Source organism: Antechinus flavipes, chromosome 6, assembly GCF_016432865.1.
Source record: "Antechinus flavipes isolate AdamAnt ecotype Samford, QLD, Australia chromosome 6, AdamAnt_v2, whole genome shotgun sequence".
Classification (NCBI taxonomy): Eukaryota; Metazoa; Chordata; class Mammalia; order Dasyuromorphia; family Dasyuridae; genus Antechinus; species Antechinus flavipes.
Window position 1 is genome coordinate 182,216,922 of NC_067403.1, and position 25,858 is coordinate 182,242,779.

At 37.4% G+C, this 25,858-nt stretch overlaps 1 protein-coding gene across 2 annotated transcripts in view; it reads right to left on the reverse strand.

The window, feature by feature from the left end:
- Positions 1–25,858, reverse strand: part of NRG1 (neuregulin 1) — a 213,078-nt gene that overhangs the window by 178,741 nt on the left and 8,479 nt on the right. For both annotated transcript variants that reach the window (XM_051965508.1, XM_051965509.1), the window contains exons 2-3: positions 7,994–8,171; positions 2,543–2,664 (exon numbers count right to left, since the gene is read on the reverse strand). In XM_051965508.1, the coding sequence (XP_051821468.1) occupies positions 2,543–2,664; positions 7,994–8,171 (300 nt within the window). The remainder of the gene's footprint in view (positions 1–2,542; positions 2,665–7,993; positions 8,172–25,858) is intronic.

Genomic DNA, 25,858 nt, shown 5'->3' on the forward strand with positions numbered 1-25,858 from the left:
AGTTCAATATCAATTTGGCAGGAGGGCTCCAGGAAAGGAGTCTGTGATTGGCTCTGTGCTTTTTAAAATTGTTTATCAACAATCTGGATAATGAAATGGAGAATATGCTCAGCAAGTTTGCAGGTGATACAACATATGAGAAGGATAGCTAACAGAGGATGAGAATCAGAACTGAAAAACATCAACATGCTACAGTATTGGACTGAATCTAAGAGAATGAAATTCGATAGCGATAAATGCAAAGTATTATGTAGGTCCAAAAATTCAACTTTACAAGTATAAGAGGGAGTGACATTTTTAGATAGTAGCTTGTCTCAAAAATAAATCTGGGGGGGTTTAATAGACTAGGACTTTTATATAAAAGTCAGCAATATGATAAGACAAATTTTTTAAATGCCATATAATCTTAAGATGCCCTAAAAAAATTAAAGTTTCCAGGAATAAGGAGGTTATCATCATTCTGCTCTCACTGGGCTACATCTGGCAGATGTCCAGTTTTGACCTGAGTGACCATAGGCAGAACTCATATTCTGCCTGGCTCTTACTGCTCATCTCTAAATTGAGGCAACTCAATATGCTAGGGTCCCAACCAGCTCTAGATACATAATCCTATGAAGTTACCAATAGCCTGAAAATGGGGATAAGTTACTCACCTAGCATTTTAGCTTTGCAAAATATTTTGTGAATGTCACCATATTTGCTTGTCACAGCAACCTTATGAGACAGGCGCTGGTATCGTCCTCCTTGACAGGAGAGGAAATTGAGGCTTAAATCAGTAAAATGGGTAAGTCATTTTACCCAGGATCACACAACTTGTAAGCATCTGAGGCAGCATTTGAACTGAGGTCTAGCACTCTCTCATCTATGACATATAACTTGTATTCTCCTCAGATCTCTAGATCATTTGTAATAAGAGCACAGTATACACAGATCAAAGCCTTCAATAAGCTATATGACTAAGGAAGGGGGGAGGGGAGGATGTAATGAGCTACTGAGAATGTTGGAACAAGGCCAACTTTTTTCATCCAAAGATGATGGTCCTCCCAAATGTGGAAATGGGAAAAAGAATGAAGATCAGCATGATTAGATCTAGGATGAAACATTAAATGGGTAGATGGTAAAAATTTAGAAACATTTTCAAAGAGCCAGCATGGCTTCAGTGAGACAGATGAAGCCAGGCTAACCCGATTTTCTTTTATTGTCAATGTAAATGATATTCACTGTGGAAAAGATCCATTCATGCACGTTAGTCAATTTTGATTATCAGTATTGCATTTACAGATAGTCCTTCCCACATCATGCATACCTGATCAGCTACCCAATTTTATTGATTCCATGTCCTTTACATTTCCCACTCATTTTTATCCCTAGAAACTTTATAGCTAGAAACAACAACAGCATAAGAGAATTGGGCCACAATTCAAAACAAAAGTTTGGAAAAGGTTCACAAACAAGAAATTCCCCAATCTATACCTTGTGACCAGGAGAGCCCCTCCTTGGATGCCTCTAATGACACAGAGTCTAGCCTAAGGCAGTTCATTTCATTTTTCAAAATAGATTATTTTTAAGTTTTTCCACAGATTGCACTAATTGTACTTCTTTACAATTTTTTCTTCCAACTTCAATTATCCCTAGTTCCATCTTTATTCCATCATCAAAAGGAGACACCAATGGGACTTAAGGCACATTTGCTTCTGCGGTATCAAACATGAAACTTAAGTAACCTGGCTTCCCTTCACAGTCATTCAGTCAATTAATCAACCAATCCAAAAGTATTTATCATATCACCCATTATGAGTCAGCCCTTGTACAAAATGCTGAGGATACAAAAACACAAATAAAACTGCTTTTAACTCCTGCCCTCAAGGAACCCATCATCCTCTAACAGATGTATAAATGAGTTTATACATAAATAGTTTGAATAAAAAGAGCCGTACCTGCAGGTGTGTTTGTGGGTCAATTTAGAAAACACATCATGTAGAAATGAATACTTAAGTTGAGTTTGGGGAGCAGAGCTGAATCAGTCACCCATCTCTTCACAAAGAGATGGACTCAGGATGCAAAATGATATATCCATTTTTGGATATAGCAATGTCCATGGGAAGTTATTTTGCGTGGCTCTGTATCTTTGGTGCAAGGCTTTTGTTTTTCTTCTTTTTTTAAAATTGGGAATAGGGCAGTGGAAGGGAAAGAAGAAATGCTTGTAAATTTTTTAAAATAAAATTATTAATAAGAATGCTTTACATTTCCTTCATTAAAGTTGTCCAATCCATGTTTACATGTCTCACTTATGGCACATCTCAAAAAATGGGGGCTATTCAGTTCAACCTTATGATAAATGTTAAGCCCACATGCACACATGTGCATGTACATGCATGTGCACAAAACAAACACAAAGCTTTTGGCTTTCTGTTGTTTCATGGTTCTCGAGGAACAGGAGCACACATATGGTAATGCCTCACCAGCCATTAGATTTGAAAAACTCATCTGTGTACCTCTACTACATACAGAGGAGAAAGAGAAAGCCGCCTCTGTCTCTTACCATTTGACTCCACGATGGTGATGTTGGCGTATGCACTGTCATTGCCTAGTTTACTGATCACTTTGCACATATACTCCCCGGAGTCAGCGATCGTAGCTTTATTGATGCGTAGTTCTGATTTCCTGTGGGATGGGGACCAAACTGCATGTAAGTATGATGGATTGCACAGAGACCTCATTCATTAGTCTGCATCATATTATCTGGGATACAGAAGAGATGCCTCCCTGTGCCTTACTCTTTTTTTTCCCTTTCATCCCTTCTTCTCTGTGTTTCTCTCTGTGTTGTCTGTTTCTGTCTCCATCTCTATCTCTGTTTCTAATTTTCTGCCTCTCCCTTTGCATTTATCTATCTATCTATCTTTCTTCTACCTATAATTTCTTTCTCAAAGACTACTTGCCACTAACATTTGAGAAGGAAAAAAATCTAAAGTTTCTTTTTACTTGTCACAAAATGAAAAAGAATTTTACTAAATATAATCAGAAATAGAAGGAGAGATTTTTATGGCTAGAAGTGACTTTGAAAATTATCTAGTGATGGCTTTTTTCAACAATGAGGTGTTTCAAGGCAATTCCAATAGACTTGAATTGGAAAAAGCCAACCACATCCAGAGAGAACTATGGAGACTGAATGTGGATCAAATAAAATTTTTACCCTTTTTTTGGATGGTCTTGATGCTTGCTTACTTTTGCTTTGTTTTTTTTCTTTTCTCTCTTATGTTTTTTCCCCTTTTGAATTGATTTTTTCTTGTGCAACATGATGGAAATATAAATAAGTTTTAAAAGAATTGCACATGTTTAACATATAGTAGATTGCTATCTAGGGAAGGGGTGGGGAGAAAAAAAATTGAAATGAGAAGTTCTACAAAGGTGAATGTTGAAAACTTTGCATGTATTTGGAAAAATAAAAAACATTATTCCCCTTTCCAAAAAAAGAAGAATGAAAAAGAAAATGATCTAGTTAGATCTCAGTAACTCATAGATGAAACTATGGAAAACTGACTTGTCCAAAGTCACATAGGTAATGAGTTGGGATTCTTCCAACTTTAAGCGCCACCCAAAAAAAAAAAAAATACTAGGAATATTTATTTAGAGTAAACTTATTCCAGACATGTGACCATCAAAAGAAATATTTCTCTCTCCTTAAAAATCCTATGTCTAGGATTAGAGAATAATATAAGACATTTTCAAGGAATGAAATAAATTTTCAGCATTAAAAAAAAAAAAGGTGAGCAGTATGATTTGCATTTTCTTTGCAATATATTGAATAGTTTCTAAAGAGGCTCTGAAACTTAACCAGCCTCTGAGGTTTAAAAGTCCAGAAGATTGGAAAATAAGGACTAAAGTCTTAATCCTTTAAATTGGTTCCAGTAACTCTGAATCTCAAGAGCTTTTGAGAAGTAGTGAAGCCTGAAGGAGAAAAGGCAGAGATCTAGTCATTTATTGAAAGTCGTTTTCTGCTTATCTGTCTTTGAAACAGGCCACCCAGGCTTCAAAGCCTCAATTTTTAGCTCATTAAATGGCTGTTGGTTCTAAAATTCTCTTGTAGATATTTTCCCTCTAAAGATTCTTTAGATGAAACCCATTCTCTCTCTCTCTCTCTGCAATTTTTTCCTATGAAAGTATACAGTGCTCAAAGTAGGTAGTGGTACAGTGGCCTGGAAGACCCGAGTGCAAATCTGTCCTCCATCACTTAACCACTTGTCTATTTTTGTTTCCTTCACCATAAAATAGGAAGCATAATAGTACCTACCTCACAAAGTTGTGTTGTGAGAATCCAATGAGATAATATTTTTAAAGTGCTCTAGCATAGTGCCTGGCATATAGTAAGTTCTTAAAAATAAGTGTCTGTTTCCTTCCTTTACCCCTTGTTGAAAGATGTTTAAAAAATTTTTTGTCACTCTATTGCCCATTCCTGCCTTGCAGAAACCTTTCTCATTTTTTGGTTATTTCCATATATGACCTTTCATAATTCCTGGTTAGAAAGAAAGTCTACCCAGTATGCTAGAAGGCTTCTGAGAGAATTCTTAATGTTCCATTTATCTCAGGTTCTACCTTGGCTAATTAATATAATATTGCTATAAACAGTAGACATTCAATAAATGTTTGATGGACAGGGTGGATGGATAGATGAATGGAGGATATGATAATAGTCAGCTTGTCCCCTTTTTGACCACACATTTTCAAATCTCTTCAAGTTCAACCCTTTGAGACTACTCCTATCTCACAATAGCCTTAGCTCATAGTTTGTAAGCACAGAAACCCAGGGTAGATTGCTTCTCTGTATCTTCACCCATGTCATCCTCCTCTCCTATCATAGAGGAAGACTATTTGCCAAGACTATTTCCTACATTTATTTAAGATCTCACTCTTGTACCCCTTAAAACCTCAAGACCAATAAATTGAATGTCCCCCCTGACATAACTTCAGTGTTTCCTTATCCATTTATTCTTTTTTCTCTATCTTCTCCACTTCTTAAAATCACCATGAAAAGAAAGTATTTCACTTTATCCAGTGTTAACAGATTGGAGGCCAATTCAGTCCAGTTGACATCAGTCCCTTGCTGGAGGTCCAGTTCATCCCTGCCTCTCCCTTTGTCTCTATCAATCCATCATCTGTCTATCTATCTCTCCTTCACCCTTCCTCAAAGACTACTTGCCACTAATATTTGAGAAGGAAAAGATCTAAAGTTATTTTTTTACTTCTCACAAAATGAAAAAGATTAAAACTAAATGTGATCAGAAGTAGGGGGAGAGATTTTTAGACTAGAAATGACTTTGAAAATAATCTAGTCAGACTGTCATTTAATAGATGAAGAAACTAAGGGGAAGTGACTTGCCCAAAGTCACACCGGTAGTCAGTGTCACACTGGTAGAATACAACGATAATTGCTGCCTCCATTTCCTTGGTATCCTTCATCCCTTTATTATCTGTTTCTATTGCTCTCATGTCACAGAAAATGATTCTACAGAATTCCTAATAATGTTTGTCTCACTAAATCCAAAGACCCGTTAAAAAGATTTTTTCTTGCTTAACCTTCTTATAGCATATGATGCTATGGATCTCTACACCACCATCTTTTTGATATTCCTTTTTTTCTTCAGTGGCATTTTTCTGGATTACAAAGCAATATCTGCTATTAGAACATTCTCATATATTCCTCTTAAGTCATTCTTGAAACTATGAGTCTCTTTCTGCTCACTCATGTCCTTTCTTTTCCTGAGCAGACACTGGTGAAAGCACAGAATGATGCCATTCAGATATGACATCTATTAGACCTCACTCCTTATTGCTATTCAAATGCTTGGACCAGGCTGGGATTTTTTCAATGGAACCTAGTTTCACATAAGCTTTCATGGTTCTGGTTAAAAACATCAGCCTCCACTCAGACTATTTCCTAGAATCTACTTTCTCCAGAAATAGAAATCAGAAATTTTCCTAAAGATAAACCCAACTCTCCGGGAATACATATTAGCATTCATCTATAAACTGCCAAGAATCCAAAAGTAAATGTACTCACAAATAACACGTAATTGCTTATATTTTCTCACCAATCTTCTACCCAATCAAGCCAATTTCTGAGCAATCTTCCTGTCTCTTTCCTCTTCCTCCTTTCCTTTCTTCCTTCATTCCCTCCCCCTTTGTCTGTCTCTCTCTCTCTCTCTCTCTCTCTCTCTCTCTCTCTCTCTCTCCTCTTCTACCCCCACACAGATCATAGGTTCACAAAGCTACTCTACAAATAAATTCTAAGTACTCAGGAGATCAACCTCTGGCTATATTTATAATGCTAATTACCAGGATCAATAGAACTACCTGCCTATTCCTTCCTCCCATATTCCCCCTATTTCTTTCACTTTTACTTAAATAATCTCTTAAACCTTGGTCCCCCTTCCTTCAGTCATACTGTCATGTCTTAACTCTAGCAAGTCTCATCTCAATTCTTACAACAGAAGTTCAATAATTCTCTTCACCATTACACTTTCCAGCCATTTATTCTCTGCTCAAAAAAAAAAAAAAAAAAAAAAACTGCCATCACTTCGCAGCATTGAATAGTTTATGTCTAAAGTCCTTAGGCTGTTATTCTAAATCTATCATATTCATAAATCTATCATACTTGGGCTCCAATCTACTGCTCCTACCTTATCTCAAACTGCTTCCCTTCTAAAACCCTCTACTTTGGGTTCTGAGAAAGAACATGATTTCCCTGATCATTTATTTCCTTCACACCATCTCCTCTACAGAACTTTCCTTGAACTTGTGGCCCCACCAAGAAGATTCTCACCTCCTGTTCCCTTGGCATTTTGTGGATAACTTTTGTCCTTAACACAATATATTGAATGGTATGGCATACATTTCTGGGGTCTGGAACTATAGCTAACTAGTTTGAATCCCTTAAGAGCTAAATAGTCAACTATTATTACTATTATTATTATAGCATAATATCTCACATGTCTATAGCACATTAATATTTGTAGAGTCTTTGACAAACATGATATCATTAGAATTCCACTTTCCAATTTATAGAGGAGCAAACTAAGAGTAAAAGGTTAAGTGACTTGTCCGGTTGAGCATCAGAGGTAGAATTCAAATTCAGGTTCACTGTATCTGGCAGTATCCTCCCCAGTTAGCCCCAAAGTACAGATGATGCCCTATGCAGTCAGTGGGGAGCTCAGCATGCATGCATTTTTCTCCCAGAAAACAGTTTCCCCCACATTGTAATTGAGCACATTTTCATTGCCAATGCTGCCAACCACAGGATAGCTCAAAAAGAATCCTCCCAGATGCCACTAAAGATCTCTTTTTTATTCATTTAAAAAAAAGTTGAATTGTGGGGACCAACAGAAGAAATTCTTCCATAATAATATTAATAACATCTAGTGCTTTAAGGTTTACAAAATGACCTAATTTTATCTTCACAACAATCAATATAATACAATAAGCTCCATTTTACAGATGATGAAATCGAGGCAGACTTGTCAAGGGTCACATACTAAGTGTTTGTAACTGCTTTAGAATTCAGGTCTTCCTGACTCCAGACCCAGAACTCCATGTGGAAGTACTTTACTATGTACATAGCATTTATTGTGAATAAGGATAAATTTCAGCGATAAGACAAGGAAAGAAACCTGCCTTCTATTCTTTTTAATGATACATTACTTTATGCAAAGATTATTCATGTGCATATGTATGTATGTATGTAACACAGGCTCAAAGATCAAGAAATGAAGGGACCATCGAGGATGGCTACCTTGCTTTACTGATGAGAAAATTGAGATCCCAGTGGCTAAGTTGCTGACCAATGGTCCCAGAGCTCTTGAGTATCTAAGAAGGGCTTGAACTCAGAAATTTCTATCTTTAGTTCCATCCACTATGCTATGACTAAAGCCATTTTTACAGTGACTTAGTGCCCCCTTCCTCTGAGCACATCTTTTTATGATGCACGCAGCATACTCACCCAGGCTTTTTTTGTATCTTGACATTTTGTGGTTTGTTTTTACGACTTAATTCGCTTCCATTCTTAAACCACTTGAACTTGAGAGAGGAGTACTCTGAGCTGGTCTCACACCGAAGCACCAGCCTTGAGCCAGCAGTTGAATTCTTGTTCTCCATTTCTTTCAAACGGGGAGGGGCAGCTAAAAAAAAAAAGACACAGATAGAAAACAATCATCATCATCATCATCATCATCATCATCACCATCTTTTAAACACATTGAAAGGGAAAATGTCTTGGTGAACTTGTTTATTTAAACATAGTTTTTCTATGTGGAAATGGAAATCAAATTAAGGTCTGAGTTCTGAGCCTAGAAAATAAAGGAGAATTCATTGGGTTAGTCTTACTCAAGGGTTCTCTGATTTAGGCCCCCATGATCCTTTGTAATGTTACCACCACATATTGCCAAAGCTGCCTTCAGACACACACCTGGCCTGAACTGCTTCTTAGAAAGGGTGCACACTCTCTGTTATCAGCAGATGACTGCCATGCTATTGGTGACTTCCAGGCTCTTGGTCAAACACTACTCTGCTTCAGGTGAAAATGCTTCCTTTTTTACTGACAAAAAGCTGAAGTTTAATAAATGCTCTGCACAGAGCAAGCATTTACTAAACACTTATGAATTGACTGTGAAATCTATCTTAAACTTGGTAATTCCTTTAAAATAGCTCTTAGATGCCATTTCATATCAAAGGGGATCTGATGAGGGTTTGGGCAGAAACAGTCAGCAATGAACCCTATGAGATCAATGCAATTTTCCACATGCGTTTTCATTTCATAACCTATACCAAAGGATGTGTAGACACTCCCTTTACTCAATTTCTCACCAAATGATCAAAACTTTCATGGTATCTTAAGAAAAGAAAAGGAAGTCCCTGTTGTGCTTCTGATCTCATAGCAAAAATGAAAAGAAAAATAGCCAAGTCTCTGTGGAAGATGACCAAAAACCCAGAGGTGCATGTAATATAACTAGACTAGGAAAACAAATACTCCTCAGACATCCCAGGGTATTTTGGGATTTGTTTTTTGTGTATATCTGTTTAGCAGAAGGAACTAAAGATACTAATGAATGATGGTGGAAATCCATTGGAGTACAGTATTCATATCTTCAGACTTTCTTTACAAGTAACGCTAGTATTCTTTCTTATTGTCTTCTAATGTCTCACTGTTTCTCATTTTATTTGGTTCAAAAGAAGACAAGAAATTTGATTTTAAAAATATTAATTTAGGAAATCTCTCACTAGCATCCACCCTTATTTCAAGTCACTTAAAATCCAGTACAGGGGGAAAATTGAGGAGAGGCAAACAAGAATGATAGAAATTAGAAGGCAAAAAGGCAGAAGAGAGACAGCCAATGGACTCAGGAAAATCTGACATGGGGGAAATATCAGTCAACAAAAAGACTCCATTAAGGATCTACAAGTATACTAAGTCCCAGAGATACCAAACAAAGGAAAAGATAATCCTTGCCTTCAGAGAGCTCATAATCTAATGGAACAATTCAGACTCATGGCAATAAAGGTAGGAAAATATGGATTCCATTTGTCTGGATGAATCATTTATGATCCCACAAGCTACTTGGCTACATAGCTACCCCCCATAAAGAGGAATATATACCTTTTAAATTATTTTCCCCTTTACGAAGTATTCTCCCCCCTGCCTTTTTACCAGCTCCCCTATAGGAAACAAAAAGAAAACTGAAACTTTGTTTTAAACAAATGAGCAAACAAAATAAATTTCTAATTGGTCATGTCCAAATATGCATCATGGTACATATTAATAAAGCTAAAAGAACACATATTCTCACATTAGATCATAAGAGACAATAAATACATGCTTGTTATTGTGCTGTTTTGTGGAATTTCACCAGCCAAAAGTTGAATGGTCTATCTTAGAATGTCAAAGGTAGCACTAGAATATATGAGGCTATGGAATCTCTAATGCCCTTATTAAAAGGTGAAGAAAATGGGGCCCTGAGGAGGTATGTGATTTTTCCAGGGTCACCTGGATAAAGAAGTGGCAGAGGTCACTCAAACTGGAGGTCTGAGAGTAAAGAATAGATGCGTACACTGTAATCAGAATTCCTTTCACATATTGGACTAGGTAGATGGTATCATGGTCTCTTCCAACTCTTTAATTCTGTGATTCTGTCTCTCTGAGTGCTCATTTCTTCATTTGTATTTGCTAGTCATAGAAGTAGAAAATTTGCCCATTCATATTTACAAGGTAATTTCCAATATTTCTGTTTAAAATAATGTTGAAGAGGTCAAGGAAAGAATATTGAATTTGGAATTTAAAGCCTTTAGTTCAAATCTCTGTCTCTGCTTACTAAATTGTAAAATATGGTAGTTTGCCTAGGTGACCTCTAAGATTGCTTTGTCATCTAAAATTAGAGTTTGAGACCAAGAATGATTAAACTTCTCCCAATCTTCATCTGCTCCACTATTATTTCGATTTTTCAAAATTTAACTGACATATTTTATTTGTTTCTGTATGGTCTTTCAATTTAAAATAATTCAAAAAGAAGTCCTATATCATGCTAAGCAACAACAACAACAACAAAAAAAAATAGAAGAATATCTAGAAGCAGGCTGAATTCTAAAAGGAAGGAAGGTAATGAGGGAGGGAGGGTGAGAAAGAAGGAGGAAGAAAGAAAAGAAGAGAAAAAGGAAGGAAGAAAAGAAGAGAGGAAAGAAGGAAGAAAAGAAGAAAGAGAAGGAAGGAAGAAAGAAAGGAAAGAAGAAAAGAAAGAAGGAAGGAAGGAAGGAAGGAAGAAAGGAAGAAAGGAAGAGGGAAGGAGGGAGGGAGGGAAGGAGGAAGGGAGGGAGGGAGAAAGAAAGGGGGGAGTTATCTGGTCCTCCCCAAGGAAGAAGATTCCCAGATTTCAACATAAGGAAAGGGGATTGAGAGCCTAGAGCCTTTATGTACTAGTCTTCAGCAGAATTGTGCTTTTAAAAAGGAAGTAGGATGGTTTCAACTCAGACTAAATCAATCACACTAAATACAAAAATGGTGGAGATTGGGGAATGGCTGGAGGCTTTTCCCCTCCCCCTCTGGGCACCAAGGAGGGATTTCCAAGTATCGCCTACATAACCCTATTTCTACCAGCTTCTCAGAAGCCAGAAACTTAATCTTCAAACTGGAAAAATGTATTGATTTGGAGTCAGAGAACCTGAATTTTAACACTGCCACTTAACTTCTCTGGGGCTCAATGCCTGTATTTGTAAAAGGAGGCTGAGGGCAGATGACAAGCATGGATGAAGTGCCTACACTATGCACCAGGCTCAACTGTGGAGGTACAAATATAAGCCCACAACAAGGCTAATGCATCTGAAGCACCATCCTTAATGTAGATAGGCACCATGGGGGTTAGCCTGGGGAAAGGCTGATTTTGAGGTGGGGAGAAGGCAAGGTTGAGGAGGAGGTATGGCAACAGTCCTTAAGTATCTTCATGTTGTCATGTGGAAAGGGGATTCATTCCCCCCCCCCACTCAGCCAAGAGACTAGAATCTGTAGCAACTGAGTGGAAGTTTTAGTGAGACAAAATTTACAGGAAGCTAGATGGTGCTTTGGGATCAGGAAGACAGCTTTCAAATATAGCCCACTGGGCTATCCTTGAACCTCTTCATTTATTTCCATACCATTTATTTCATAACAAATGAGGATTATAATGATGCCTATGGTGAGGACCCAGTGAGATAATTGGGGCTACAAGCTTATCACCAACAAGCTGAAGGTTAAATTTCCATTGTGAGCATTTACACTTTGGAAATCAACACAAGTTGCAAAATGGGTCTCAACTCCTTGTTTGCTTGTTCTCTAGACTTAAGCAAGTAATGGGAAAATTATGTAAGGTCACTGAACTTTATAAAAAGTATGTCTTGTGTGTTTTTGGAGAGTCTGTGATTAAATGTTTATCACTATACCAGAAATAACATTTGTAAAATGATACATAAACGTTGGCCATTATTAATTAGAGTCAAGTCAAACATTTATTAATCATCTATGCACACACTATGCCAAGTAGTGAGACTAGATATTAATATGTGAACACTACCTCTCATTAGCTATCTCCAGTCTTTTCAGAAGGCCCAGGAAAAACATTTTGGTAATTGAGTCAGTTTGCACTTGTTTTGCCCACTAATTTTTTCTCTCTGCAATACTTATTTGAGAAAGAGTAGCAGAGTGGTTAGCCTTTGAGTCTGGGGGCCCAGACTTAAATTACAATCTCATTGTTGACATTCATTCTTTGCCTGATGAGAGACAAGCTGCTTAAAATCTCTGGGTCCAATCACTGAGAAAGGCACCAAAGCCTTTTGTCCATTTTAAAGCACTATAAAAATTTCAGTGATCATTATTTAGTGCAAACATAGAAGAGAATTTTTTGTTGAATATGAAAATTATCTGAAGGTTTCAGGACCAAAGTTTTAGGTAAACTCTTTAAGAGTCCCTCCATTCCCAGGGTCAGGAAATCAATTCTTTGACTGAATTAAGTTATGGTATTATTATTGTTCTATAAGAAACAATCAGCAGGATGATTTTAGAGAGATCTGGGGAGACTTATGTGAACTGATGCTAAGTGAAATGAGCAGAACCAGGAGATCATTATACATGGCAACATCAATATTATATGATGATTAATTCTGATGAAAGTAATTCTTCCCAATAATAAAATGATTGAGGCCAGTTTCAATGATCTTATGATGAAGAGAGCCATCTACACCTAGAGAAAGGACTGTGGGAATTGAGTGTGGATCATAACATAACATTCCCAGCTCTTTTTGTTGTTCGTTTCCATTTTGTTTTCTTATCCATTTTTTTTTCCTTTTTGATCTAATCTTTCTTGTGCAGCAAGATAATTGTATGAATATTTTACATATATAACATATATTTTAACATGCATAACATATTGGATTACTTTCCATTTAGAGAAGGAGGTAGGAGAAAGGAGGGGAAAATCTAGAACACAAGGATCAGTGTTGAAAAATTATCCATGCAGATGTTTTAAAAATAAAAAAGCTTTAATAATAAAAAGAAATGAAAAGAAATCAATTCTTCTGAGAAGCACCTGGAATTTTCAACTTTGGAAAATCTATCTGCCAACAAGACATGTCAAATTGACCAAAGAATCTGTCAAATGGCAGGATAAGGACTGGAACATTATGTTCAAGATAGACTTAATTTAGATATCTATGCTTTGGTCAACTAATGTCAAAACCTTAGCTCAGAGAGCCCAAAAGACTATATTTTCAATCAGAAGTCTATAAATGCTATTTCTTACCCCTTTCAGGTACCCAACATTCATGAATGCCCCACGCTGAACTTATGGCCAAAGGATACCAAAGGATAATCATATTGTTGTGTTACCTCATCAGAACTTGGATTCCAAAAGTTAAATGTCCAAAAGTTAAAAGGAAATTGAGGCAAACAGAATTTAAGTAACTTGCCCAGTGTCAAGCTGGATACTATAGTGTGTGAGGCAGGATATGAACTCAGATTTTCCTGACTACAGCCCTGGCATTCTATCTACCACCCACCTAGATGCCCAAATTTTAGAGATGGAAAACCTGAGTTACTCTTTAGTATAACTATATTTCACTTATCAAGGAGCAAAGAAATTCCTTCATGTGACAAAGAACAAATATAGCCTTTGGGGAGAAGAAAAGATGATTTTGCCCTCTTTTGGGAGGATTAGCATTACAGATTAAAACCTGGGATTAAGTATAGAGGAAACTAAGAAACTCAGATGAGGTCCCCCCAAAAAACCACATATCAATGTTCTTTTCCACTGTGACTAATCTAATCCTAGTTCTATTTTATCTAGAATGAATTTCAGTCTCATTGGTCAGGCACTGGAGATATCAGAGAAAATACAACCTTAAGGTCAGACAAATCCAGAATCCACTTCTCTCTTGACAGATCCTATTAATGACTCCTCATCTCTGTGATCCCACATTTGTTGAATGAAATTCTAATATGTCCCCACTGATGCAACTGCTATCTCATGATGCTTGCTCTAAGAGCTACCCTGGGGTGGGAGGCATGGACTTCCATAACACATTTCCTTTCCCCTAATACATGGCTGCAGTGGGCCTTATAAAAGTAACCAGACTGAGCCTTTCTTCACCTTCAACAACTTGGTTATATGGAGATGAGCAGAAGCCAAACCTGAAAGCCAGCAGCAAAAAGTATATGGGCTCAGCTGGGTTCCATGAAGTTTACGATTCTCCTTGAAAATGATTGTGATAACAACTGACTTGAAGGAAGTCTTCCTATCAAAACCAGGCCTGGGAGATTTGGTCTATTTGAAACAGACAGTGATAGTCCAGAGAGTCCGGGGCTCTATAAGAAATCCCAAATTCCCAGTCAGTGACCAAGCACCAACCACTTGGAGCCCAGAACACATGATTTTTATGTTGAATGTAACTTATGCACTGAGGAGAACGGAAACATCTGGACAGGATTAGAAGTGCTCTGCTCACCCCGGGCATTGGACAAATCCCTTCAGGCTAAGTCTCACCCTTGACCTGCCAAACATGATTACGGCAGGCCAGTCATTTCCCCAGGCTCCACAGCTGCTCTCCTCCCCCTCTCGCCTAATAAACATCCTATCCCATCCCATCCCATCCATGATCCTGCCCAGAGTAAGAAAGAGCACATGTGGCCACAGTCCTGGGGGGAGGGGATAAGGAGAGAAGAGAAAGAAAAGCATAATAAATAGACAGCTGAAAGCAGAGGGGTATGGCCTAACAGCTTCCCCAGGGGGCCCTAAAGAGGTTTATTCAAGGTTTCACTTTCTAGTTTCAGTAAACTGGCACTCCTGGGGAGAAGTAGGGAAGGTGGCATTTGAAGGAGAAGCCCTGGGTTGGGATCAAATCTTAACTCTGCTTCTTGCTCTGTAGATGTGGGATCTTTGGTAAATCACTATTTTTCTGTGCCTTAGTGTCCTGTTATGTAAAATGAAGGGCTACAATACTGCAGGAAGGAGACCAGATTTGGAAATGTTCATTTAAATGAGGAGATGAAATAGAGAAGAGATGGTATTGAGGAGCCCTGACAGCTTAGCAAGCTCTCAAGCCTAGCTCCCATTCTGATTCTATAAACCCACGGAGGCCTAGAAGCATCCCATCAGTATACAGTGAGTTTTAGAATAACCACAGTGAAGGATGCCAGGGGTATTTGATATTGAAGGAAAGGTACCAGTTCTGGAAATAATGAGCCCAGAAAGATCTAGACCTTGAGGGAACAACAATTGAGAAAGACAAAGGAGGGGGAAATGGGAAGTTGCTTCTGGGCCCAAGAAGATCCTCAAGTACTTTTCATGTCCTCATGTCCTCTCCATCATTTGTCCAAATGTCCTGCAGCCATCTCTCTTCTAGGGCTAGAATCAAGAAACTAATAATGAAATTCCTATTCTTTTCCATATAGGGTAAGCCACTGTAAAAAGATTTTTATAAACCCTACAAATAGGAACTATTATTAAAATGGTGGTTTCCTGATAGTTTTCCTCATTCTTCTTATCTTATATAGAATGAATTTTGATTGCATATGGTCCTGGATCAAGTTCCTATTCTACAATATATACATAGATATGAATAAACTCTCAATCTAAAACATATCTTTATCATTGAATTGTTTTTGATGTTGTTGGGTTGTTTCAGTCACATCCACCATGGCCCCATTTGGGGGTTGATGCTGGAGTGGTTTGACAGTTCATTTAAGAGATGGGAAATGAGAGAGTTAAGTGACTTGCCCAGGCTCACCCAGCTAGTGAGTGTCTGTGACTTCTGTGATTTAAACTCAGGAAGACGAGTGTTCCTGATTGTAAGGCCAGTGCTCTACCCACTGTGCTACCTATAGTATTATAACTAGTTATATACATGTATATATGTGTTGTTATTTATGTATACATGTATATGTACATATATGTATATGAAGTCCATTCACATAGTTTTGCTTTCTTCTAAATCTCAAGTTTTATAAGCCCTTCATTCTGTATAATTTTGAGGTTGAACATTCAGAATAGCAACATCTCCTGAAAACATAGTTTATGATATATCTTTATGATACAATGTTATTTCTGGTTGTTTGTAACATTTTTGATAATCACAGTGTTCCAGTTCCACTGTAATTTATTTGTTCTGTTCGCCCAAATTATCAGAGGTTATTCTTTATCATATGGGAATTTGCTAACAGTTTATGATTGACAAACAGCTTCTGGTTTACAATTAAAGATATTTGATTTGATTATTAAGTACGTGTGCATTGGTTGAAATTCCCAGTGATGTAATACACAGTGTCTACTTGTCCGTTGAACACTCGGTAGCAGTCATTAAGTATAGGTCCTTCTGTACTTTCTGGTCGTCTTATAGCAATATTATAGACACCCTCCATTTCTGTAACCAAGTTTGTCTGATTCAACTATTTGTTCATGTGGTTTTCATCCAGAGAGCACCAAAAGGTGCTTCCCCTCTTGAATCTTAGCCATTTTATAGGTTGTCTCTGAAGGCAAACATTAATATGAGTAGCATTTGGAGAATTGTCTGTTTATTCCAAAAGCATTTCCTTTTCATGTAATCAAAGTTATCTAATTTTATCTTTTGTAATTGTCTCTAGCCTTAGTTGGTAAAGAGTTGATTATCTCCTACTCATAGCTATGAGAGGTATATGATCTGCTTCTGTTTAATGTTAAGATTATATATTTCTGCAAGTTTTTTATATGTTTATAATGTTCCCTAAAAAAATCTATAAAAAATATCTATCCTTATTATCAAAGAACTATTCACCTTTCCATAACTGTTTTGGTATAATGGAACCTATGGTTCATTAATATTGTTTTGTTTTGTTTGTTGTTATGTTGTTATAACAACCATTGTGGTCTATTTTATTGAATTAGAAACTATGAATTATACTGAAAGTTTCCTTTCTACTGGTTTTGACTTCATGATGCCACTAAGTCACATGTACAACTTTAGTTTTATCTCTGATAGACTTATGATTGATGTGTTTGCCTGGAAAAGAAGTATTTCCAAGTATTACCTTTATCCATTGGTCCAATGTGACCTCTGAGTTCAAAGGCAAAGCACAGTCTTCATTTTTTAATTTGTGTTCATTTTATATTTACAATATAATACAATACAATACAAAGTCTTTTTAAATTGGAAAAGCTTCTGTGAGATGAAAAGACTGGATTTATTTCTCAGGGAGGCCCTATCATTGGCTGCCATCCTGAGGCACTGAGCAATTAATACAATGTTTTGGAGTGAGATGTACTTCTTTTACCTGGAAACCACTCAGTTTCATTGAGAAAGGATGAAAATGGGCTTAGAGCTGAGTAGAATAATAGGTTTAAGGGGCTTGGGAAATGCCATATTCCATGTCAACTGATTTTGACATTATTGTGTCAAAATAGAAAATATATGGACATTAAATTTTCTGTTTTCTCCTTACACTTGGGTCTTTCCTAGACTTCCAATATATGAAAAAGGCCTCAGTCAAAAGTCATTTTCATATTATTATTATTGATGTTGTTGTTACCACTATTATTTCATTCTTGTCCTTTTCAAGAGAATTCAGATAGAAACAATCTTAGGATGAATCACTCTCTAATCTCTCTTTAAATTCAATGTTGTACAGATTAATGAATGGATGGATAAAATTAATGCTTTTTGCAATTGAATGGGGTAATGAAATATATATACATACATAATATACAAGTATGAACATGTGTATGTAAGGATAAATGTGTATGTGTAAACACACACTCACACACACATGCACACCATTGTCATTATCATTACCCTAGCTTAAAAGAGTATGTGTGTGTGTGTGTGTATATATATATATATATATATATGTAGAGAGAGAGAGAGAGAGAGAGAGAGAGAGAGAGAGAGAGAGACACTATCTTAATGAAGTATAAGCTTCTTAATGACTGATTATTTTATTGTGTTGTATTTTTATCACTTGACAAAAGCACATAATAGGTGTTTAATTGTTGCTAGACTGCATTGCATCTACAAACATAGCCTGACACCAAAGAGGAAAAAATATATTAACTGATTCAACCCATACAACTAGAATGCTAAGAACCTCAGTATAGACTTGCATTATGTTCTGAATTATCTGATATTTCAAGACTGTTCCCATGGGAATTCCAATGACTAAATGCTTAGGGACTACTGATGTTCTGGCAATGGCCCAAGTCATATTATCATCCCTTCCCAACCCTGAAATATGTAAGATTGACTTGGGGAAAGGGCTTTCTTGTCATGTACCAAAACAATGCTCTCTAACTCACTTATATTTCTTGAAGGTCCCATTCAGACCAGCTTACTTCATTATAGATGTTCACTAACCAGTGTCTATGCAAGCCTAATTTGCCATATTTGAATGACTCTCAGAAATGGGCGGAATCACTTAATTGTTATCTAGACTTTTTCTGGGTGTTAATATCACTCCTAAGTTTTGAGCGCAAACTTCCTCCAAAGACTTTTCCACTTTACATAATTCTAATTGAGCATGGCTGCTTAGCTTACATCAGTTCTATTCTGATCTTCCCACTGGCCTTTATATATGGGTTAATGAAACTCTTTTCCCCAAATTTTCTCAGAGACTGAGAAAGATGCAAAAAGAAGCAAGGATAGTGACATTCAGTCATTTTAAAGTCTGATGACCCAATAGCTTGCTACTTTTATAGCTCTAGAAATGATGGAACTTGGTTTCAGCATTTTTTGTGTGTTCAATCCATCCTACCAATCAATTAAAACATTTGTCTTCTTGGCCCCATGCCATGGTCTTTGCTAGCATAAGATGTACCTCTGCATACTGTGTTTAAAAAGAGCTTTCACCTCCCTCTGGGAAGAAGCCTGAGGTGCCATTTGTATGAATTTGGAGAATGGTTAGGGCAGCAGGATTTTTATAGGAGCACACATTTTCTTTCTGCTGACTTCTCAATATACAATATTGCATAGGCTCCCTGCAATGAAGCGGTTCCACAGCAGTTGTCCATCTCTGTATCTGGGAGACCTAGAAGCACAGAGCTGTCCAGCCATCTTATTGGGGAGATTCTTCAGAGTAACACAACTCAGTTTGACACAATTCCAAATGACCTGAAGCGGGATCATCCTCTTGCTTTAGAAAAATGGAAATGCCAAGGAAGCTCAGGAATTATAAGTATTAGAAGGGGTCATCTGAGGATAACTGACAGTCTCTTCAAAAACTCAAAACACAGTGAAACTCATGAGCACCCCAGGAGGTTGGTATCCCTGTGATCTCCATTTCAGATGAAGAAATTGGAATCTGAGCCCAGTTCCTAGCACCACTGCATCAAATGACAATGTAATGGCTAGGTTGCCTTCAAACATCATATGGTTGCTATTTTTTCCTTCTGAGGGGCTTGCTGGAGCCACTGAGAAAGATCTCAAAGTTACTATAGAAACCACCAGACAAAGTATTGAAGGATGAAGGATAGTATAACTGGCTCAAAATTTAGGATAAAAAATCCTACCAGAATAAAACAAAATTAAAAATCAGTGTCCTGGAACAAGATCTTTGAGTGACAGTTCCAGTCTTGCCACAAAACATCTCTATGACCATGGCAAGCCTCTTTCTCTCAATGTCTTCTTCCACAGAATAAAAAAACTCTGAAATAGAAAAACCTGGGGAATCTGTTATTTCCATTATTTTCTCAAGGGTGGTTATGAAATTTGTGAAATACCTTAGCCAAGCATACTCTCTTTATTAAAAAGCATCAGCTTGGCTTCTGTTGAGGTGAAAAGTCCCACACCTTCCTCGGGCCTCAATCTCTCTTCCTCTATAAGATAAAGGGTATTGAACTAGATGCTTTGGTCATAGAATTGATGCTTGTCTCTGTGGCCTCAATACCATCCACAATGATTGACACAGAAGAGAGATCAAGACTTTTTTCACCTTCTTTTTAACTGAATTGACAATGTGGAAGAAAAAAATCTGCCTGTTTTCTCCATCGCTATTGCTATGTAAAAAACCAGAAATTTTAAAGGTCATACTGGACCACAGTTCTATGTGACCTTGTACAAGTCACTTAATATTTATGAGTGTCATATTTCTGATGTAAAAACAGTGGAGAATGACTGTCTTCATTTCCTCCTTTCCCTCTTTCCCTCCCTCTCTCAGCATTGACTAACATTTCACAACAACCCCAAGAAGCAGATGTTATTATTATTCTCATTTTATAGATGAGGAAACTGAGGCTGATCTGTTAAAGGACTTGACCAAGGTCACATAACTAGTAAGACTTTAAAGCCTGGATTTGAATTCAGGTCTTCCTGACTCTAGGAAATGTGTCAAGACACTACATACTATACCACCTAGCAATATTATTTATGGAATAATGAATATAGAGTGCTAAAACTCCAGTGAAGAAAACCTGAATTCATATTCTACCTTACATCACTCACTAGTTCTGTGTGTGAATCACTTATTCTTTCTGGGTCTCAGTTTCCTTATCTATAAAATGGGAACAATGCTAACATTTTTCTCATAGGGTAGTTGTGAGAATCAATTGAGACGTTGCAGAGTATGCATAACCCTTCAAGTCACATACAAGGGGATTGTGCAGACTTATGTCTGATCATAATCAAGCAGGACCAGAATTCTCACCTGTGGATGCTGATTTGGGAAACTGCTCCTATTCCATAACACCAAGTTATTAATAAGTTAATTATACAAGTCATTTGTCAACCAGAAAACATAACAAATTTGAATCATTACAATGTTATGTTAATTATGCTTCTAATCATTTGAATTATCATTATAAGCATATTAATTATAATTATTATTTTCACTGTCATCTCACTCTTACTTTTTTTCAGATGAAAGACAGAAACAGCCACCAAGATAAGTCATCATCCTGTTATTTATTATTATCTTCTGTTTAATGTTCTGAGAACTATAGCCAGAATGGATCAAGTGACTGCCTTTTGTAGTTTAGTAATATCGAGATGTAAACTTATCTTCTATTGACTTTCTGAAGGCATTGTCAGGACTGTTTCAGTAGCAGACAAGATGGCAGGGATGATCAGCATCTCTTTCTGTTTCCAAATGGTTTTATCTTCTTTCTATTGTTGTTGTTGTTATTGTTGTTGTTGTTTTAATGCCTATGACCTAAGATGTACTCTGGCCCAAGAACCTCTTATGTGGAATTAACTGTTGAATACAATGAATCCTGTATATCCTGGACTCTTCATTCTCTGAACCTACTGTCTTTACAAAGACAAAGCTGTTGCAGGGGGGGAAGAGGGGTTGAGGAGAAGGGAACAAATTTTCATCCTCTGCCTGTCAGTTTATCTTCTTGCTGTCATCAGGCAGACATTCTCAAGGGAAATACATCTCTTTCCCACATCCCATACAATTATACTGGTACCCCAAAGTATTAAATAACACCCATTATGTTTATTAATGGGCAATTATAAATTTGCAATAGATAGCATTCTGGGCCTGGAATCAAGAAGATTCATCTTCCTGAGTTCAAATCTGGCTTTAATTCTGTTTGCCTCAGTTTCCTCATCTGTAAAATGAGCTAGAGAAGATAATGGCAAAACACTCCAGGATCTTTGCCAAGAAAACCTCAAAGGTCACCAGAGTCAGACACAACTGAACCTGAACAAATTTGTTGATGGAGTTTCCAAACCAGGAATTCCTCACATTCATGAAATCACACGTGACCCAAACAATATGAATACAATTTCTGTTCATGCTAACACAGTTTGTGTTGAGGTGCATTCAGATGGCCCTGAGAAAAACTAAGTTTTTCAGAGTCTAGAAACAAAGTGCCAGTAATTGTTAAACACACTGCCCCCAACCATGGTGGTCTCTAAAGTCTTCTACAGAAATAGGATTGTCTTGCTAAATACAGCTGGAGAGTGCTAGAGAAGATGGTCCTCTGCAAGTGAAATCAGCAAATCCTGAGGTCAAATTTGATCTCAGACAAAACTTTACTAACTGTGTGACTCTGGACAAACAACTTAATCTGTTATCATCATAGTAGTTGTTATTGTTTTTGTTGTATAGTATTATTTTGGATATTCAAGTTCCTAACAAATTGCAATGAAGCCAGGAATTGCTTTTTAGTGATAGAAAAGAGGAAGCACCTGCATTTCCCTGGATTCCCTTCTGTGCTTTAGATTAGACTCATGTCCTGACTACCTGAGTTCTAGGTCACCAAGAATGAATTTGACACCATTTAGATACCTCTGCTTGATCAGACATCTTGTAAAGTTGCAAATAACAATACTGTTAAGAGCAGTGATAACAATAATAATAAAATTCAGTATTATAGTGTTATTCATTAAAACCTGAAATGTGCTTTGCCTCATTAGAATTTCATCACAAGCCAAGGAGAGAGGTATTACAGACATTATCATTTCCATTTTCAAGATGAGGAACTTGAATGATATTAATTGAATCAACCAAAGATCAGAGGCTGGAAGAGAATTGAAAAGGTATCTACTATGACCCTCCATTTTATAAATGAGGAAACTGAGGCTCAGAGAGAAGTGACCTAACCAAAGCCACAGAGGTAGGAAGTAGCAAGCAAAGGATTTAAACCTAATCAAATTCAAAACACCCTCCCATCCTCAGCTAATTAACACCACAACCAGAACTGAAGCTACATTTTCCTGACTGAGAACCCAATGCTCTGTTCTTTCAGTGATCTTGCCTCATTCTGTCTTTACAAAGCTCTCATAGATACATTGTGTAAAAATCTTTCATTCAGCACCAATGATGTCATCCAAAAAAAAAAAATCAAACCTAGTCTGTCTTTCCCATCTCTCTGATCCCTGAAGGTCTTTGAGAGGTAGCTACCAGCCTGCTGGGACTGTGGAACTAAAAGGTGGATACAGGTTGGCAAAACCCCTAGGATTTACTTTTATCAAATATGCGCAGAGACCTTCCTGTTCTTGAAGCAGCTGTCAAAAGAGTTGGGTCACAGTTCCCCACAGCTCACACTTTTAAAATGTCAAGGAGAGTAGTAGTGGGTTTCACTCTCAGGTGGCGACAAAGATTGTAGGGGAATCAAAGGACATATAGGAAAACTCTAAACAGATGGTGCTGCCTGTCACTGTATTAGAGCAATCTGGTAGAACATGAACCCAAGAGGTCCAGTCCAGACTTCAGAATGTCCCAATTATTCCTTGTGGGGACTTTCCTTCAGAGGATGGAGAAAGCAGAGTATCCAGTGGAAATCACAGCTATAAATAAGCACGAATCTATTTTTTCCTTTTATTTTAGGACTTGTCACTGACTTATTTCAAGCTTCTCATAAGAGACTTTCTTGCCTGTCATTTCTGCCTGAGTTTGCATAGGATGCCCAAGATGGAGTCACTGCTATTTACCGTAAGAGGAAACAGACTGGGAAGGTGGAAGGAGACTTGGTTATGACATCTGAAGCTGATGCTTACATAAGTGACTCAGAGCCAAGTTACTTAATCAATCTGTGCCTCAGTTTCTTCATCTGTTAAACAGGGATGATCAGGTCAGAACTGTATCACAAGACTAATTGTGAGGAAAGTACTTTGCAACCCTCAAAATAATAGAAATGGCCTTAGAACAGGGATAATGATGGGGATATTCATTGGAGAGTTTCAGTAAAGTGCTTCAGAGACAATTAAAATGCAATGAGCAGAAGTAAGCCTAAGAACTTGAGACTCACCTGAACAAATATTGTTAAATGCCTAGTACGATTAAGGTTTCAATATCTGATAATCCATTGGGTGAGGGAGTCAGGCACCTTAAGGTGACTGACTCAGGATGAGATGCTGGGTGACAGAAAGGATGCTGGAAGTTAAAAATGTGTTCCATTTCCAACATGGAGGATAATGAAAGTTTAGAATTTGCTATTTTGAAAATGCTATTTGACTTTTTAGCTATGTGATTCTGCAATCTAGGTGGATTAGACTTTCATATGCTCATCAGATGCAGGGCTCAGTATGACTTTGCACAAATCATGCGCTCCCCTCCTACCCTTAGCATGTCAATTTCCTCAGTGCAAAATGAGGACCCCTGGGTTGGATGACCTACACGAGTCCTGGAAGTTTTCAACCTGCCTTATCCCAGGCTCTTTCAACATCAAAGACATGAACTTTCATCAGGGAGGAGGAAGCGAGGTGCTCCTTGAGCGCCCTCTGCAGGACACGAAAGGTGACAAAGGCAAGAGCCAGCTGAAAGAAATAAACACATGGAGACACAGAGGGATGGCTTGGAAGGAGCAATAGACATTTTCAAGTCTGGAATTTGCAGAAGACAGTGGGGATGGGGAATGTTTGCCCAAGGTCATCCAGTAGTTCCTAAGAATCGCTGGGTCCTTATCTTTTACCCAGGCTGATCAATGCAGCTCAAAAACCCAGCCCAAGTTAACAGTAATCTAGATAAGAGAAGAAACAAAAACAATGGCTTTCCAAGGGCCACTTTGTTCTGAGTGAAATGGGCTGATGACACTCTCAGATATACCAAACACAAATCACCGGATTACAGAGGGTCAATCCACAAAGATCTACTAATTGCTCCGCAAACAGCTGGAGCTATGCTGAGCTCTGGAGATAAAAAGAAAGAAAAGTTAGTCACTGCTCTTAAAGATTTCACAGATTAAGGGGAAGGAAGAAGGAAAGCAAGCAATTATTAAGCTCCTGCTGTGTGCCTGGCACTTTAAAATCATTATCTCATTTGATTCTCATAACAATAATAGGTAGGGGCTATTATTTCCCCTGTTTTGCAGATGAAGAAAGAGCTATTAAATTTGTGTGGTATGATTTGAATTCAGGTCTTCCTGACTCCATATCCAGTGTACAATCCACCATGTTACCTAATTGGATTATAGAATTACAGTGGAAAGGGAACTTAGAATTAATATTGATTTTTGGTTTTATCCCCATAACATGGAACTGTTATGGATATGGATGTAACTATGGATAGATTGTGTGTATGTGTGTATGTGTATATACACTTACATACATAAATTTCCCTATAGATACGTATATTTCCCTATCCATGCTCTGCATACATATTCTAATGGTGCAGGAGAAAGAACATGGACCTTTTAAGAATTCCAGTGGGAAAGCATTAATTTAAATAGGTTTTGAGGCTCCAAAATTAATTCCTGATGAAGCTAAGTTTTGCTTTGTTTTAAAATGCTCCCAGGCTCTTAGGCAGCATCATAGATAGAGATGGACTTGAAATCAGGAAGATATGAGCTAAAAATCACTTAACCTCTATCATTCTCAGTTTCTTCATTTGCCAAATGGAGATAATTATAGCATTTACTTCACAAGATTGTTAGGAGAATACATATTTGTGATTTAATATTTGCAAAGCACTACACATATATGTTATATGTAGTGCTTTGCAAATGTTATCATCATCAATATCTCCATCATCTCTATTATTATTATCATCATTACTCTCATTTCTTCCATCTGGTTAGAGCATAAAACTCTGCTGGTGATGGCTCTGAGCAGTTCCATTTTTCCATTCCAGTAAGCACCCAAGGGTTTTGCCTCCTACCACACCAGCCAGCCATAGCTTCACCCAATGGACTTCTCTCTTACCAAAATAAGTTTACCCAAAATCCTTTTCCCACATGACAAAGAAAGCCATGTTCCAGGGTTAAGGAGAGCATAAAGAAGATGTAGGTCTGTCCCTTCTGAACAACCCAAATAATTCTTAACAAGTACTGGTCTTCAATTTGTTTTTTTCTGTCATAATAGAATATGAACAACTTAGCCTATGATTATAATCACACCCAGGATGGTTCCATTTGGAATGCTAGACAGAATTGTAATTAGGGTATAT